The sequence below is a fragment of the Physcomitrium patens genome, chromosome 24 (assembly GCF_059467195.1).
Source record: "Physcomitrium patens ecotype Gransden chromosome 24, ASM5946719v1, whole genome shotgun sequence".
Lineage (NCBI taxonomy): Eukaryota > Viridiplantae > Streptophyta > Bryopsida > Funariales > Funariaceae > Physcomitrium > Physcomitrium patens.
The window spans coordinates 14,097,884-14,116,015 of NC_143433.1; the positions used below are offsets into that span (position 1 = coordinate 14,097,884).

The following is an 18,132-nucleotide window of genomic DNA, read 5'->3' on the forward strand; positions in this document are numbered from 1 at the left end:
TAAGTGCACTAGTTTCACTAACTTTTAAAAAACTCTTGCGGTGTTGTCTCCTTGCCAATCAATTATGACAAACTGTTCTGTTGTTTTGCAAAGTATGTAGACCTTTTATGCGTTGCAATTTTGAAAGACAATAAAGTGCGAAGTAATTTTGATGTCTACACATCCTATGCCATATTTTCAGCAGATCATTTATCGTTGTATAATTAATCTGCTGGTTTGATATCACGCAGTTACCAAATTGTATAAATTGTATAAACCATTATGATTATCTTGATCTCCAAATGCAACTACTTTCGACCTGTATATGTTATCAAGAATGTAAACATTAGTTGCGGTGAACATAAGAACTCTTCTTATATTAGTAAGAAATCCTACAGATAACAAGTTACATTTAATAGAAGGTGAGTAGAGAACATCCATAATTTTTATTTCATCATCACCGGCTTTAAACTTAACCTTGCATTTTTTAAGATCTTGTGACACTCACCCCAGCAGTTATAATTGTTTTTCCTTCGACTATTTTTGTGTGTTCTAGAAATTGCTCCTGCTGTGTAATGTGAACACTAGATCCAAAATCCATGTACCATTTTGTTGAATTCTAAAATTCTGCTAGATCTACCTTGAAACTATTTGCCTTACATGAAGTTTTGGTGTCTGATTCTGATTCTTTACTCACCATATTGACTGGATGAGGGATTACTGGTCCCTTACAATAAAAACAATTTTGAGCAATATGCCCAGGCTTGTCGCACACAAAGCAATAAACGATTTTATCGTGCTCAGATTTCTTGTCACCAGAACTGCTATGACTTACCTTAATTTAAAAAGTATTGCGTCTCTTTGGCTACGGTAAAAATTGCCTCTTCTATTTATATGAAAAGATTGATTGTATTTCCATTGTATAATGGCTAGTGCTTCCTCATTTGTATCACCAAAGTGTAATGCACGCAACTAAAGCCTATGGTGTTCATTAATCACTTTTCCAACTACTTGAACAAAAGATGGAAGCGGTATCAGTGTGTTAATACTCATAATCAAACCTTTGAAAGTTTGAGGTAGGCCATTCATTACGATGTTAACTATCATTTGTTCGGGTATTCGTTCTCCGATTGCCGCCAGCTTGTTATGTAACTTCTTCGCATGCCTCAGATACTCTTCCACATCTCCTCCTTCTTTCATCCGCATAGAGTGAAGTTTTGTGGTTAACAAAAGAATTTGCAACTGATCTCCACTATGAAACATGTTTTGTTACATCTCCCAGACATTAGCAAGATCAGGTTTCTCTACGACATTGTTTTTGAATTCGTCCTTTATTGAAATAAGAATACTCGTATGCGCTTTGTACTTGTTTTTCCTAAGAGCAACTTCAATCAAGACTTGACCATTGATTGTGGCAAGAAAAGTAACATGAATTACTTTTGCTTCTACAATATGACACAAATACTCTTTACGAAGAATAGCTTTCATTTTTTACCTCCATACATGATAATTGCTCTCTCCTTCTAGCTTGTTTGCCTCTCCACTGCTCAACTATGATCTTTCTTCAGCAATGCTACTATCAAAATAAACTACGTACTTGCTAAACTTGCTTTGATACCATGAAAGTGATTGAGACTCATAAACACTTAGGAATCCATTTGAAAATGAACTCCATTTCTCATAAACAGTCACATTGATATGCATTTGTAACTATAGTTAACTGAGAGTTAACTGGAGTATTACCGTTAAGACAAAGATAAGTTGGGTTTGCTGATGTCATCTACAATTTCTTAAGCTAATTATGTTTCGTGGTTGCTTTTCTTGATATCCAACAAAAACAATATGAATCTAACATTTTGTACTAGCCCACGGTGGGTTTCACGCCAAGAATAAGCTACACCGGTTTCATTGTGGAATTTGGAACGTTATTGACTTCATCCCTGCCACATGATTAGAATTTTTACTCCATTCGACAGCTCACGTACCCAACCAAATCGACTTTTTCCATAATGCGATTTATAATTTCCAAGTATTCAAGCATTGCATATTCAATTGCTGGTAGAGAAGACTTGACAATGAAATTAACAGCACAATATTCTACAAAACACCAAGAATATTAGGAACAATCATCATTGGGGAAACCTGTGCCATAGAAAACGTATCAAACAAGCCTTGGATTTAATGTAAACATGCTTGATCCACGCTGGATTCATCGTACTTCACCACAGAGCACAGCCAATGCGCAAACGGTGTCGGCAAACTTGTGAAAGCTTACCAAGAATGATAGAATTCCTTGTCTGGACGCCAAGGCAACTTTCATATCACAGCCCGCGTGAGTATTACGCCGAGCTACTAGTGTGCATGACGCAATGCCGCCGTCGAGGTTGAAACCTATTTGCCGTTAAGGATCTGGCCATTGTTTCTTTATCAAACCCGAGAGTGGGCAATTACGACCTCAAGATATGAAGCTCCTAAACCATCTAGGAATCTAGGAGACCTAGGGAAGAGCGTATGGTTGCGGAAATGCAACCAGTTACACAACTTCCACAACCAACTTCGATTGTGGGCGAACAGAAGAAGACCTCAATCCGGACAACACCAAGCGAGCTAACCTCAAATGACACCTCAAAGTGTCTTCAAAGACGTGGGGTTCAAACACACTCCTTTCAACAATCGGCTTTACAAACTCAGATTCACGGAAGATCCATTCTGCAACTATGCAGCAATTCATCGCCACTTGATAACCATCTCCCCCAAACTTCGGACATGCCGCCACCCGCACAAGGACTTGGAATGGGTACTGCGCTATCTGGTGCTTGTTGCCGGGCGCAGCGATAATGCTCCCACATTTGCACCACCCCGCCGAATCAGCTTCTTAATTCGGAGGGTGAACTTCTGGCCTCTCGTCGTTCATAGGGAAAGGTCAGTCCGCCGGAAAGTTTATTTTCTTCAATATCTGATACACGCGTAGTGCGATATTTTCCCAACAGCTGCGAAAGATGAACCGTCGCCGCTGTCACCATGACCATCGTTGCAGCGTGCAGCATCGGTTACAATTCCTTCGCGAGTTGAAGTTCCTGTTGGATTTCGATTCATCGATCTAGTTAATATGTCGATGGATTTTTGAATACATGGGTTGATTGGTTGAAAATCAGAAATTAAGAAAACCATTGGAAATTGCTAAAATACCACGAGTAGATGCCTGAAATTATTTCTAGGACACCACAAAAAGATTCATTAGGACTTGAAATCAGATTTATCTTGTTACTGTTAAGTGCTAGAAAAAATAAATCATACCGATTTTGAGCGAACAGTTTGCTACATTCATTTCAAGTTGTACCATCCGTTCATCAATACAATTTTGCAAAATCAAAAACAGTCGAGAACTAATCAAATTCAGGTCATGTATTAAAGCTACTGAGGAAGTGACGCTACTCATTAATTAAGTGTTATGGCAGAGTCACATGGCTACCGATCATCATCATTTATAAACAGGAACATGTATAGTACTAAAACGAAGTCCTAAAGGATCTGTGAATGAAGATAAGACAACTTGGGTTCTCATGAGAAGAAGAGGCCTCTAACAAGAGCTAGAGAAGGCTAACAGATGCATCAACAGAGCCAGCATGAGCATTGAGAATCCCTCAGTGGAGTTGAATGAGATGCTTCGCGACGACCTTCAACCAGTTTCCACACCTGAGCAAAGCTCATTTTCATACAGCTTAAGCAGAGGATATTTGTTTCGCCGAGTCCCAGGATGAGATGGACGATGAGAAATCGAACAAATCAGAAATAGCGGTCACAGTGGGACCTTAACACTAGAAGATCTATTCATCAGAGCCAAAAAGTGTTTCTCCTCCGAAGCTCGTCCTACGTTGCCGTTGCTGGTGCAATTGGGAATTATTTGTTGTAGTCGAATTTGCTGGCAGATTGATCTCACTTGAAGGAAGCTTCGATCTGTTCCAGCGTCCGGCCACGTGTTTCCGGTACAAACAGAGCAACGAACACGACCGTTCCCACACACTCGGCAGCAAAGATCCAAAACGACCCTACACGTACAAGGTTTCACGAGAGTAAGTGCTACCGTTAGCAGCCAGAAAATCCACAAAAACGAGGCAATGTCAATTAATTTCTGCATCCATCTCTGTATCAGCTGTTCAACAAAATGAGATTTTTCATTACTGGCACAATTTTTAGCACCTGTTGAGCTCCACAGAAGCATGTAGTTAAAGATCATGGTGACGGCATACGAACAGAACCAGTTCACGAGAGTTGCAACACTTCCAGCAATTCCCTTCACGTATCCGGGGAAAATCTGTACATTTTACATATATGAATATTAAGATGACGAGAGATTGACAGCAACCAAGTTGAAAGCAGAGTGTTTTCAAGCACTAGGGAGGGATGAATTTCTGACTTGCTAGCACTTCCTGGATATCAAGTCTCACCTCAGACATTATTATCCATGGAATGGCTCCAATTCCCAACGAGAATGCTGCGATGTATACCTGCACAAGTACCACGCTTCCATTAAGCGACTTGACGAACAAACTCCCAAAAGACTTCGAAAGTTTGCCATTCAACCAACAGGACATGCTCAAACTCAACAGATCAAGTTTAATACCAAAATTACGAGTAGGGCAACGGTGAAAGGCATGTAACGACTGACAATTGAGGGGAATGGATGTAGAAACCTTACCAGAAGGCTGACAAGAGCTAAATAAGCGTCAAAAGTGGCTAATGCCTCTGACATGTCTGGTTGCAAATCCTGTAGCAGGAAATCACATGAACCTTAAAACACTACCAGACCAATCTATACACAGTTGGAAAAGCACAAATACATGATAAAATATAAGATAATCAAATTCGACAAGGTCCAAAATATAGCTCAAGTGAGAAGCTTCAGTAGCAAAGGTCGAACCCGTAAGTAGAAGGAAAACCCCACGAGGAAGCAGCTGAGAGCCATGCCTCCTGCAGAAACCTATGTACAAACGCACAAATCCCAATTCTAAGAATTAACCGCACAAACCCTTTTCAACTGAGCCAACCATATAGACAATGAGCTCAGGAGGTTGAGAATCCCAGGGTAGCAATACCAATCTTTCTATTCTTATCCTCGTTTTTTTATTTTTTTTTATTTTTTTTTTGTTCCGTTTACAAATTACATGGCAACATCATGACCATGAACTCTCCTTTTGCTTAGTTTGAGATTACCATGAGTAAAATACGTCGTCCTGCTTTGTCCATCAGTCCAGCAGCAGCAAGAGTCATAATAACCTACAGAAGAGAATCAAACAAATAATATCAACAACTGGCCTTCACCCATGTCGTGAATTACTAGATATTTCATGCACCCTTCAAGCCAAGACAGCATGTCCTCAAGGCAGTAGCAATCACCTGCAGGGTTCCCAGAGCAACAGTAGCCACATCTGGATTATGGACACCTGCAGCATGTTGAAGGAAAGGTCAGACTCTTAAATCTAAGGATATAGGAAAAGCAACTATGATGCATTTTCTCGACTAAATTTTCACATATTATAAAGATCAGAAACATAAAAGGTCGAACTGAACTGAATAATTGTATGCAGCAATAAGAGCACGCCATGTCATCACAAAAAACAGAGCTGTCTCAAGATGTATTTCTGCTGTCACTTGCAAGTTTGCACATAAGAATTCCTAGTGACTTCATCTGCGAAACTGCTTTTATCAAGCTCCACTAGGTTTAGCAACATACCAGCTGTACTAAAGATAAAGCTTGAGTACAACATGACCGCATTGATGCCAGAGAATTGTTGAAGAACCATCAAGCCCACTCCAGCCTAGAGAAAAAAGAATATTCAGCCCAGCGAAAATTAACAGCAGTGAAGTGGAAAATTTACACTTCGAATTAAAGACATGAAGTAGATGATGCGTACATCCAATTGCAATCTACAGTACTCACAAGAAGTGGTCGAAAGAGTTTTCGTTGCTTCAGATCGCTCAATTTAACGCTGGGCATAGCATTTGAGGCTTCCATAGCCGCCTGCATTTGCATCGAAAAAGCACGGGCGCTTAATTCGGTGAAGTTATGCTACTGTGTGAACAACGAACATGGGTGTCATTCATACATGCATACCTGAATTTCTGCAATTTCGCTTGCGATACTGAATTCTCTACCCCTCAGTCTTTGCAAACATGAAGAAAGCTCTTCTCTCTTCCCCACTTTAGCCTGCGCACACACAGGGATTACTGTAATCCTACAATATTCTATTTCACATTTCCGAAATTGGACAAACTGACAGCGCCCTCTTGTCTTGACCTCACAGTGATTGAATTAAGGAAGATGCCCAACATAATCAAGAATTACAGTTATACTGCACCCGATGGAGAGGATGCCGGCACAAGCTGCAAGAGGGTAAATATGTGGGCGTTTCAAAGAAAATATACACGAGCATCATACCAACCAGCGCGGACTTTCAGGAATAAACAGCAGTCCAACGATCAACGCGAGCTCCGGTATGCCACCTGCTCGAATCATCCAAAGCAAGACTCATACACATTAGCAACATATTACGAGTTTCTAACAGATTCAGAAAGTACAATGCACATTGATATTAAGCTCCATTTCTTGTATTTGTTCATGGTCCACTAATTATGTTACTTCCACGTGCACTTGCAATCAGGACAGCTAGACTTCTCATAAGTCACCAACTTTACACTCCTGCCATTTGCAGGGCGTCCAAGTTATCGTGACCTGCACCACTCCCCATGTACCCATCTTGCTCCCTAAAAACAAATAAAAAATAGTTACGTGACTTACCAAGTAAGGCAAGAGAACGCCAGTTGAGATACATGCCAAAGATGTATGAGAGAGTGATTCCGATTGTAATGGCAAGCTGGTCGTTGTTTCAACACAACTAGTGAGAAGATGCATTCAAACCCTTTCAGTAACAGTACAATGTAAATGTAGAAGAGCAAGTGATAACAAAAGTTCACAGCAGAGAAAGAAACTGTGATTGGAAGAACTCAGCACCTGATTCATAGTTCCTAGTGTTCCCCTCAAATGTTTTGGTGAAATCTCTCCTATATACATGGGTACCTGAAAAGGAGAGTAGCAACAATGGGACGACAACATGAGTTACCAAGCATGATCAAATAGGAGTGCAACGGCTGTCTTTTGAGGTGCACGATAGTACCTTCAGATAGGGTTGTTTTTACAAACATCTCAATTTTTCTACTTCAAATGCGTAGAGGCACAAAGTTTAGGAAGTTACAGTGAAAGAGATAATTCCTGCTCCAAAACCAACAAGGGTCCTTGCAATAATCAAAGGAGTTGCAGCCTGCAAACAGAAATAGTTGCGTGGATTACAGTCTGCATAGTAACGTTCGAGAGCTACTCAAAAACGTTGAGTAGGTTTATTCAATGTTGCGCCATCGGTCTATTTGGTGCTTCCAACCAACAAGTTACATCAAATAGACTGAACATCGCAGTCGGGACCAATATATGATATCTGATAATATACTAAAGATTTTAAAACAGCTACTAACCTTGCCAAACACAATCAGAATCCATCCTGCTATCGCGGGGACAACAGCCACTAATAATGCCTGTAGTTTCAGCAAAAGCAAGCAATGTTGTAAGTCAGGCACATAACATCACATGGTAGACTATCGACTTTAGGTATCATCTTGGCATCATCTTAGACAAGAGAACAAAGTGCCAACCAGAAGAACCGCAGCAAAGAGTAACTTACTAGTTTCCGCCCAAAGTAGTCAGCTAAACGACCGCTAACAATTGCGCCAAACATACAACCCACATTTAGAATGGATCCAAATGTCGAGAACTGCAAGGAAGACAACAGTCGTCCAAATTACAATTATGACCTGAGCAGAGAGGAAAAGAGAATGCATCCACATGGGCAGAAACAACAGGCTGGCCATTTGAACTAGAATCACCCGCTCCTAACGGCTTCCCAACCAATACCAGAGAGATCGATACCAGTTCCTAAAGCATTTCAACATGGTGCGTATTTCTCACCTGAGCAATCGTAAAATTCAAATCCCTCGTAATTGCGGCTTGAGTTGGGGAAGTAAAACCAAGCTGTGCAATTTCACAAGACAACGAAAAACAAAACCAGTCAACAGAGAAAATGCCAGGCGTACGAGGCAATGTCGCATAAATCCCCTAATTCAAACCTGCCCTCTCAAGTGGTCCGTTTTTTAGGCCAGGTTTTATTAGACAGAACTGGACCAAACCAACGCAGTAATTAACAAATTAATAAATTAATGAATTAACTTACTCATCAATAAAACTTGAAAGTCTGAAGGCATGAAAGAATCAACATACCGCAAAACCCAGAGACAGAGGTCCAAGGGCCACTACAAAAGTAGAGAGTATAGCATATGCGGAATTTGGCAAGACAGCGTCCCTCCTTGACCTTAAATTATGCCGTCGGTTATGGACAGGTCTCGATCTCCCAGCTCCTTCATTCAACAACGGTTTCCCTAACTCATTGCTCCCACTATCGACCCCTGCATTGCTCTCGCTGTCCTCCATGCTCACCACCGTGCTCTCCCACCCTCTCGCTTCCTGCCCACCCCAAACTCATCCCACACAATACCATCAATCACCATTCTGAAGGCGTGGCGCTGTCACGCTCTGTCCACCTTTGCACACCTCTACTCCATCCTGTCCCGAATTTGCAACAGAGAATGGCATTTCTATATCAACCACAGGCCGCAGGTTCAGACCGTCACTACGATTGCGACTTCAGGCTTCTGCAAACCGAAACTGCAGCTGCTTCGATCCCGAATCACTCAAGTCCTAAAACCACACTACAGAAGAACCAAGCAACCAAACCTCCCAAAAGTTAAAACCTACCTCTCAAAAAATCTCACTCGGACACTAGAGCAACCATTTGTCTCATTCACAAAACTGATCACCAGCCGGGAAGAGGCCAAATTTAGACTAATGAGAAGCAGGGCTGAAGAGGAATATGGCACCAGAGACTCCAGGCGACGGCCCAACTTCGTCTACTCCGATCACAATTGCACTACTTCAGCGGAGAATGGCAAATTAGCGCCAGAGTAGGGTTGAAGTTGCAACGAGGGGTCATGATTCGTGGGTGATGCGAATGGAGGTGATAGTAGATACTCGCAAGTTGTCTGCCTGAATCCACGCTGCAGCGGAGCAACCAAGAAGATAGCCGATGCGATTCTGGGATTAAGAAAACGACAAATCGGAGAACAAACGATGGGAAGTCCAGGAGAGGAGGGGAAGGCATGGGGCGCAATCCGCTTTCAACTTACTGTAGCTGCCTCTCGGGGATTCGGGCAATCTGAGGTACGCGCGGTGCCAGCTCCTTTCTCAACGCCTCACTGCTCACTTCGTTAGGATTCTGCTGCCCAGCACCTCGCCTCGCCACTGTGAGGTTTAAATTCCATCTTCTCCGATGCACGACACATTCCGCACACATGGCATCGCAGGGAGTGTGTCTCTCATGCACGAATCTTGCTAGGCTTGCTTCTCTCTTGGCCCTGCCTTCTGCCTCCCTCGTGCTTCTGTTTCTCCAAGTTACTTAATGGCGGTGATTCAGCCTCGCGAGGTGCGCTTACAACTAATAATTTGTGACACAAATTGGTTATTTCTGCTCCCAAGTATATTAATCCATTCAGGGATTTGACGGCTTCAGACTTGTATGGCGATCAATTCATATCGGTTGACACGTCATGCCCGTTATCCACATCACTTTTCAAAATACAATCAGCGTAACAAGTAAAAGGAGAGTGACAACGATTGCTATTGTTTTACATGGTTTTTTAAGGCATCTGGCATATCTTCCCAAGCGACCATAGATTAATATGGCGAGGGTGGACAGCATACTATGTATTTCATGAATTGGGTCCGCCCATTCTTGACAACATAACAGTGGACTGAGACTCTTCAATAATTGTGTGACGATTTACTTTACCACCATCAAAACAACTGGATATCAGTGTCAGATCAGAGACAGCGGCAGCAGCATCATCATCATCATCGTTGTGTTCCTGCTTTCTCAATTTCTGATACGACGAAAATGAAAATTTGTGACAGTATGGATAAACTCATGAATGAGTAGAGTTAATATAAGATGTCACCAATGAAAACTCACAAGCCTTTCTTACTAAAAATGAGAAAAAAAGGGGACCATGTTCAATAAAGATTACAATTTCCAAGTGAAGCATCTCAGACCAGATTCGTCCCGAACATTTACTGCGTCACAAGTTTTGTTAAAACCAAAGCTACGCTGGCTTTCCTAGTCTCCAACGGGACATGTTATCATCCCTTCAAAAGTATGAAACGTGACAACGAAATTTATCCTGTCAACGGAATTGTAATTATCAGTACAGCTTAGCGATCAAACTTCCAACAAGTTCCGTTTGACGAAAACTCGAAGTCGCCCAATCTCTGAATGCTTACGCGGCAACCTTTTGGGGTGCACAAAAGAGCATGTTTGCTCTTTGGTAGTGTGAATTTGATTTTAATTTTGGGTATCAACTGGGAAATGATATCCCGACATGATGTGACGGGGGAGGTGGATTTGCTTGCAGTTGCCGCATACGGAAAGGTTTCCCACTTTCTGCACCGCTGTCTGGTGTTGCGCATCATGTTATCCATTAGGACACCTGGCCATATGAATGTCCATCAATGCCAGAATCTTCAGTGAATATGAAGAGAGATTTCTGTGGACTTTGGGAGGAACGTGACGCCTTAGAGTTCTTGCGGCATGCCTCCAGGGTGAGTGTCCATGAGTTGCCCGTACACTTTTTTCCACCTTTGTTCCTCTATTCCAGTCTCAAGAACGACCAACTTTAGTTAGGCAAACTTTCTAAAGCTTGCTTGGAAGAGGAGTACTACGTGTCTAATGGCAGGCACCACTTCAGCCGCTGGAGTGCATGTGACAATCCTGTCAATTATACTTCTAATTTGGGTCTAAAACACGGAAGCAAAATTCATCAAAGCTTAAAAGATACCCTGCTGCTCTCCAAGTCCATCCACACGACTTTCCACAAAAGAGATGCCTGACACAGCCATTGACATGGGTTCAAAAATATGCGAAAAAGAGAGAGAGAGAGAGAGAGAGAGAGAGAGAGAGAACATTAAGTTGGGCTAACATAACAAAGTAGCTCATCTCCAGATGAGTTGAAATCGCCAGCACTCATTTGAGCGCACCTGGTTCGAGTCTAGCTCTGCTACAGACAGAGATGTCTTTTCCATCGCCAAGACGAAAAAACTGCTCAATGCAGAAAGACTGCATCAGCAGATGACTATGTACACTCGTCTCCCACTCCTGATCAATCAATCGGACTACCTCATGCAAATCAATGCCACTTTGACAACTCCAAATTGTCCCGCTACACAAGCATATCAATCAAGCACGTGAAAACTGATCTCCTTCTCCTACTTCATCTTCATCTTCTTCTTCTTTATCATCATCATCTCCGTTACTATTGTGCACTCATCTAATTTACAGTTTGTGGCCATTTGCGGAGCCATTCTCCAGCTTGCTGACCTTCATATCTCCCATGGGGATGCCGCTGGTGTGAGCGAGAGTCTCAGGGTAGGGGACGTAGCGCTTCCAGAACCAGTGCTTGGTCCACACGAGATCCATCTCCTCGATGGGGATGCCCTTCGTCTCGGGAATTAAAAAGTACGTAAAAAGGAACATCACCACCACCCACGCGGCGAAGAAGAGGAAGATGCCCCACTTGAACGCGCACAACATTGACAGGAACACTTGCGCGATGAGGAAGGTGAAGACCATGTTGGTCGACACCGTGATGGCTTGCCCTGCTGAACGCGTCTCCAAGGGGAAAATCTCACTTGGAATCAACCATCCAAGTGGACCCCAAGACCACGCGAAAGAAGACACGTACACGCAAATCAATACCACCGCGATCCATCCCAGATACTCCGGCATCTCGGTCCCCTTCAATCCCGCCGCCAGGATAATTGCAATCGCCGTCTGCTCACCAAGATTCCCAATTTCAGCAACCAGCATGCGAAGTGTACAAAAAATGATCAATCCCTGCAACGAATGTTCGGAATCCTAAAAGGTTGTGGAAGATACCTGTGCTAAGAACATTTGGATGCAAGCTTCCAAGAGCAACCATCGTCGACCGAATCGATCCACAACAGCGATAGCGACGCAAGTGGCCAGCACATTCACGGCTCCAACGATGACAGCAGAGTAAAGTGAAGCGGAACTCCCGAATCCCAGCGTCTGGAACAAGACAGGCGCGTAAAACATAATAGCATTAATTCCAGTGAATTGCTGGAAAAACTGAAGAGCCATGGAGATGACCAGCTGAGGGCGGTTGCGGCGTTTCAAGATATTGCGGAAGGGGTGCTTCACGGAGGCGGCTTCGTTACTGGCAATGAGGATGTCGTCGAACTCTTCCTCAATGTTGTCGACGCCACGAATCCTGCGTAGGACCTGGCGGGCGCTCTCGTGCTTGCCGCGTTGCACGAGGGAATTCGGTGTGTCTGGCAGGAGTAATCCTCCGAGGGTGATGAAGATCGCAGGCAGGCCGGCGATGGCGAGGGAAACACGCCACCCGTTGCGAGCCATCTTCTCTGTGCCGTAGTTCACGAGACTGGCGAACAGGATGCCAATGGTCACCGCCAATTGGAAGAGGATGTTGAGCGCACCTCGCCACTTGGAGGGTGCCATTTCGGAGAGGTACAACGGAACAGCCTGTGAACACACCGAAACATTAGCTCATGTGATTACAAGAATTGGTAAACGCATGAAACGATGAAGAGAGAAGCCTGCAGGTAGAGGTGAATTACCTGGTTAGCGAATCCGACACCCCAACCCAGGAGGACGCGCCCTATGATTAGCATGATGATTTCTTGCGCAGCGGCGGTGAAGATGACGCCGAAGCAGAAGGCGAAACCAGCTATGAGCATGGTAAATTTACGGCCGTAGTGCCTGGTGGTGTACGACGAGAAGAATGTCGACACGAGTGCGGAAATGTACAGCGACGATGTGAAGGCTTGCAGCTTCTGGTCATCATACTTGCAGTAGGCGCTCTCCGAAGCTGCCTCTGCTCGCTTCTTCGCCAACACCGCAGGAAAAAATTTCGCCAAAAATTCGTCCATAGACGTGACACCCCCTGGGAAAGAAACATTGCAATTCATCTCGTCAGTACACCCGAATTATCTCTGACGGAGCAATGGAGATACAGTGCGCCACAGAATATGTAGGAACAATGCACGTCCGACCTTGTAACATGTATCACCCACATGCCACAAACGGTATCTGTGAATCCCGTTCAATCCCAACAAAGTCTATTCAGGCAGATAATTTTCAAGTGAGCGAGGACCGACAGCATTTTCTTCCGTTCCGAGGTCGGCGCTGCATCCAGCAATTGCTGCAACTTGTACTTAGCTGCTCCAAGCCCTTAGGAGTGCAAAGCTAGAAACTGGCATCTTTCGACTGCAAGAATTTGAAATAAACTGGCCAGGAAACGAATTACCTGAAATTCCGACATCGTATCCGAACATGAGACCTCCGGATGCCGCCACTATACAGACCATAATCACAAAGAAGGTTGTTCGGCCGGGGTAGTGCTTGATCTCCCCCGCCGTAACGACACCCCCCCCTGCCATCTTGTCTTCCCTTCAAACCCACCTCTTCTCAGTAAGTCTGGCTTTCCTGCTACCTCCGCCTTCTCAAATTTGTTACAAATGGAGGTCCGTCATCCACAAAATAAGATACTGTGTACACCGAAGGAAAACACAATTTGAAGGGCCCGAACACAAACACTACAATCGCTTGAACTACAAGCTTAGTTCTCCTAGCTCAAAACATACAGCACTCGTTATGGTGATAATGAAGATAATGAATACAGGTCCACGCTCTGAGAATCGAGTGTGAACAAATGTTTCTAGCATACAGGTGCGAATAAAAGGCTATCCTTACAACGCTCCAGTTCAGAGCAGGAGGTCCAGAAACAGAGGAAGGAGGGCGGGGAGGAGGAATGACACGAGAGAAATGAAGGGAAGGTCAGGGATAGAGTGGCAGGACAAGGAGTGAGGGAATGCAGTGCCGAGCAGCTCTTCATGAAGCTACTGTCACCCGAAATAGCATAGTGCACAGGAGCACAACAGTGCACCTGGTGGGTGGATGAATGAGAGAGAGAGTGAGAGTGAGCAATGGGTCAGATCAGGTCGGACAGGCTTTACTTTTATACTGCTCGTCCCATGGCAACGTGGGTGATTGCGCTGGATAACATCCCAGGCCCTCGCCACCCTCAGTCGGCCGCCGTTCGTCGTTAGTGGGGGCGAAGTGGACATTGCAGATTGGCCATGGTCCACTTCTTCTTCCTCCTCTACGACTACTACAACTACTATACTGTGCTGCCTCCTCCACCTCCGAGTTGTTGTGGTTTACGTCTTCGTCTTCGTCTTCGACTTTGTCCTCTGCTTCTGCTGCACTTCCCTTCGGATTTCCTTAGATTCTCTCCACCCTGAAGTGCGGCGCCATCGTACCTGCCTCTTCTGTTGATACCCTCGACATACTACTGAAGTTGATACCCCGTACTCAGCGTGTATCAATCATTGCTTGCCAGCGTGGAGGGGTGCCACCCTGTGTCCACATCAGACGAGATTCGTCCTCCTCCCCCTCCCGACTGCCATCTGGCGGGCAGGTCTTCTCGGACAAAGAGCCTCGCGCGGCACGTTGGCGGACGAGATCACCACTAGATTTATCCATGGATTCATCCATCTGTTCATCTTCGCAAACACCCCCCCCCCCCCAAAGTTTTGCCTTGCCTTGCAACTACCAACCTTCCTTGCCACATGGAGGAGCCCCCTCCTCTAACCCTCCCCTCCCCTCCCCTCCCCCTCTTCTCCTCTTTCATATATACAACAATGACATGAAATATATATAACGATATATATATATATATATATATATATATATATAGACACATTGATAAATCACATACCATTCATTATTATTATTATTGCAAAGTGGGGTTGAGGGTGGAATTTTTATATGAGGTGAAAGACAGGTACCACTACTCACCATCCTCCACATCATCATCCCTCCTGCTGCATGATGTTAAAAAGGAGTGTCTATGTACAATTCCTTTCTCTCTTCTCATACAAAATATCTCTCTCTCTCTTCCCAACCCTCTATCACATTTTTGCCCTTTCTCTGTTTTGGTGTGCAGACAATGAATTGGATGAGACAAAAATAAGGTCAAGAAAGGAAGTTGAAGATCAATGAATGAATCAAACATAAACATGTGGGGCTGTTTTTATGTATTCATTTGTTTTGTTATTTGATGAGATCTTTTTTATAAAATTGAACTGGCTGTCCAGTGGAGGAAGATTTGTGGGGAAGGGGGGGGGGGGATTGCTTTGATCATCTGCATTCAAGCTTCCATCATTGGATGCTCTTCACTGCTCCAATCCAAACCCATGTCAACAACACCACCATAAATTTAATAATAATTTTTAAATAGCAACAATAATAATGGTAAAAAATAGTAATATGTTTAATGGGTCTTTGCAAATATACTGTTGAAAGGTAGTTTTGTTTGCCTGATCAAGTTTAATGGAATGAAATATTGTTGAAGAAAACTTTTTTCATTTCATCCATTGGTTCCACAATTGTTGCATTTCAAGCATGATATTTGAGAATATTGGCTTGACTAACTTCAACTTCCTTTCAATTTGAAAATTCAAGCAGAAATGTAGCTGAATACCAAGCACTGGAGACATCACTAAGGAAGTGATAGTAATATATATATATATATAAAGAAATCAAGCAGCCTATGTCAATTTGTAGCATCCGAAATCTCATTGGCTATAGCAGTGATTGGCTGCCAAGGTATATTGTGTGTGTGTATTTTCTTTTCTTTCTTCTTTTCTTTTTAAATCACAATGAGGGCAATAATTGGATGCCAAGTTTTTTTTTTTTTTTAATTGGCTGCCAAAAATGTACTTGATGTTGGCAAAGCCAATGAGTTTAACCACTAGTGTATATATATATATATATATATATGTTTAACTGAAATTCAATCATATTCTTGAACAAGTCATAATAACATTCAAATATATATAAAGGACAAAACAAAAAAATATATATAATAAAAACTATGAAATTAAAATAATGTACATAAATAAACACATACAAGGTTTTAAACCACAATTAAGAAGCTCTTATTAACTAAATCCATAACTACTTTCTTATCTATTTTTTAAATTGACATTTTCAACTCTTGTTATCATTACTGTTACATTTTTTTTTTTTTGGTTAAAGAATGCATGGTTTTGTTCCATGTTTCTTCAGCCTTTACCTTTTGAATACATTTTTATAAAAACTTCCTTTACAACTATATGATTTTATAGAAGTAAGGATTGGTAAAACATACTTTTTTAGCTTAGTGTTTGATTAAAACACGTGTAATTCATGTTTCTGAAAACTAATAAACTTTTTTTTTGTTGATATCAATCATTTACATTTATAGTTGTGGTGTTTTTAAAAACCTTAGAACATTATATGTGTTCAAAGCCAATCATTTTTCTTGGTGAGGAACATGAAAACTAATAATTTGTTTCATTATGTGTGTGTGTGTGTATATATATATATATATCCTTATATATATATATCCTTATACTAAAGTTCTCAGCACCACTATTTAATTGGATTCAATATTAGGCTGTAATTCCAAAAAATAAAATAAAATAAAATAAAATAATCCAAATTATTTATTGTAAACATTTTCCCCTAAACCCAAGGCTTCCAATTGGCTCATCCAAATTCCTTTTCCCTTGTCATGGCATAGGTCCTGGTCCCCCTCCTTCTCTCCCTTGCCCTATTGTGGGTCCCGCCACCTCTCTTTCTTCCCCTAGCACAAGTCTAGCCATTTTGATGTTATTTTAATGCATCTCCCACTATATGATGTCTCAAGTTGTCACTCTACCACATTGAGATTGATGCAAAAGCTTTTGCTGAAGATTATCACCATGGTGGAGGAAGACCTCCTCCACAGAGGCTTGTTTCATAACCAATTCATTGACGCGCTTCAGTACCACTTTGCTTTGGGGGCAAACCACAACAACAAAAGCCTGGAGCATCTCATGGCAGAGCAACAACTAATGTCATGTGAGATCAAGAATATACTTCCATCGGAGGTCCAGCTCAATTGGGGACAAGCTCAGCAAAGCAGGCATCAATGTTGTAGCCGTCAGTGCCAATGCAGTCCACCAAGTGGCATTACTGCTATCTCAGGGGTTCTGTTGTAGCAAGGATCACATGTTGCTGAAAGAGTTTGGTGCCCTCAAGCTTGGATGGGAAGATCTTTGTCTCGTCCCCACTTCTGCATGGACCTCAACATTGTTCATAATGTTCAGGGGACTCAGGAACTAGACACAAAAAACAAATAAATAAGTGAAGAAAGCTTTGGCAGAAACTGGTGGTGATGGTAGCATGCAAGGCCTGATTCAATCACATTGAGTCTCTGTACAATGACTAATTGTGCACACTCTCCAAACAAGCCCCAATAGATGAAGTGTGAGGAAATAATAATAATTATTATAATTATAAATATGTGCCATTTTTATCTTATTTAAAGCATATTCAAAAACATTTTACAATTTTGTCAGAGTCTGATGTTTCAAATGTTTTTTTATGAAAAGAGGTATGAAAACAGAGATGCAATGGGACTCATTCTCAATGCTCTTTCTCTGTCTCCACTTTCCCCTTCTTTAGTTCTTCTTTAAGCTTCTCTTTTGGCTTCTTTGTGCCCCACGCCCACTACCTTCTTTGTTGTTCCATCTTAGGTTCCTGTTGTCATTATTATTATTATTATTATTTTTTGTTGTTATAGAGTCACTTTTTTCATGTTCCTTGGCCATTTCTTGCACCCCCCCCCCTCCAACCCCCTTTTCTATCCAGATAAAATTGATGCCATTTGGGCTGCTCTCTTTAACCTCATTTGAACATGGACATTGCATTCATAGACTATTTACAACCCTTCTTTAGCAAATAACTACAAGATATTTGTATGTTTGTCACCCCACCTCAAAAAAATTGATCAGTACTTGTTTGTAAAAATTCCTTTATTGGCCAAACTATCATGTATTGTACCAAATGATCAATTGTTGTATTGTTATTG

General features: G+C 42.4%; 2 protein-coding genes and 1 long non-coding RNA gene across 7 annotated transcripts; all 3 read right to left on the reverse strand.

Moving 5' to 3' along the window:
- Positions 1–1,778: 1,778 nt before the first annotated feature.
- On the reverse strand, positions 1,779–2,778 carry LOC149986454 (uncharacterized). Its single transcript, XR_016500483.1, has 2 exons — positions 2,255–2,778; positions 1,779–1,919 (listed from the first exon to the last, which is right to left on the reverse strand). It is a non-coding gene; the product is annotated as an uncharacterized LOC149986454 (long non-coding RNA).
- Positions 2,779–3,366: 588 nt separating this feature from the next.
- LOC112276848 (sugar transporter ERD6-like 4) lies at positions 3,367–9,596 on the reverse strand. 5 transcript variants are annotated; one of them, XM_090246907.1, is made up of 20 exons: positions 9,268–9,389; positions 8,962–9,138; positions 8,306–8,548; positions 7,997–8,059; positions 7,713–7,802; positions 7,507–7,566; positions 7,233–7,298; positions 6,992–7,057; positions 6,779–6,854; positions 6,419–6,483; positions 6,095–6,187; positions 5,921–6,001; positions 5,714–5,798; positions 5,377–5,423; positions 5,194–5,256; positions 4,901–4,960; positions 4,679–4,747; positions 4,428–4,487; positions 4,180–4,294; positions 3,367–4,028 (listed from the first exon to the last, which is right to left on the reverse strand). In XM_090246907.1, the coding sequence occupies exons 3-20, from the start codon at positions 8,513–8,515 to the stop codon at positions 3,916–3,918; spliced, it is 1,482 nt and encodes a 493-aa protein (XP_090103033.1). In that variant the 5' UTR covers positions 8,516–8,548; positions 8,962–9,138; positions 9,268–9,389; the 3' UTR covers positions 3,367–3,915. The 5 variants fall into 5 exon arrangements, with proteins under 5 accessions (XP_090103033.1, XP_024364378.1, XP_024364377.1 ...); XM_024508610.3 differs by lacking the exon at positions 9,268–9,389 and adding an exon at positions 8,710–8,793 and having other exon boundaries at positions 8,962–9,098; XM_024508609.3 differs by lacking the exon at positions 8,962–9,138 and having other exon boundaries at positions 9,268–9,596.
- Positions 9,597–11,051: 1,455 nt separating this feature from the next.
- On the reverse strand, positions 11,052–14,144 carry LOC112276847 (sugar transport protein MST4). The gene is made up of 4 exons (XM_024508606.3): positions 13,480–14,144; positions 12,791–13,116; positions 12,069–12,695; positions 11,052–11,963 (listed from the first exon to the last, which is right to left on the reverse strand). The coding sequence occupies exons 1-4, from the start codon at positions 13,610–13,612 to the stop codon at positions 11,466–11,468; spliced, it is 1,584 nt and encodes a 527-aa protein (XP_024364374.1). The 5' UTR covers positions 13,613–14,144; the 3' UTR covers positions 11,052–11,465.
- Positions 14,145–18,132: the final 3,988 nt, after the last annotated feature.

Coding starts and splice junctions, on each gene's coding strand:
- LOC112276848 (XM_024508609.3), bottom strand. CDS start 8,515: ATGGAGGACAGCGAGAGCAATGCAGGGGTCGATAGTGGGAGCAATGAG. Junction 8,060..8,305: donor CTCTGTCTCTGGGTTTTGCG/GTATGTTGATTC, acceptor GAAATTGCACAG/CTTGGTTTTACTTCCCCAAC. Junction 5,257..5,376: donor TTGCTCTGGGAACCCTGCAG/GTGATTGCTACT, acceptor TCTCTTCTGTAG/GTTATTATGACTCTTGCTGC.
- LOC112276847 (XM_024508606.3), bottom strand. CDS start 13,612: ATGGCAGGGGGGGGTGTCGTTACGGCGGGGGAGATCAAGCACTACCCC. Junction 13,117..13,479: donor ATACGATGTCGGAATTTCAG/GTAATTCGTTTC, acceptor TTTCTTTCCCAG/GGGGTGTCACGTCTATGGAC. Junction 12,696..12,790: donor GTGTCGGATTCGCTAACCAG/GTAATTCACCTC, acceptor GTGTGTTCACAG/GCTGTTCCGTTGTACCTCTC.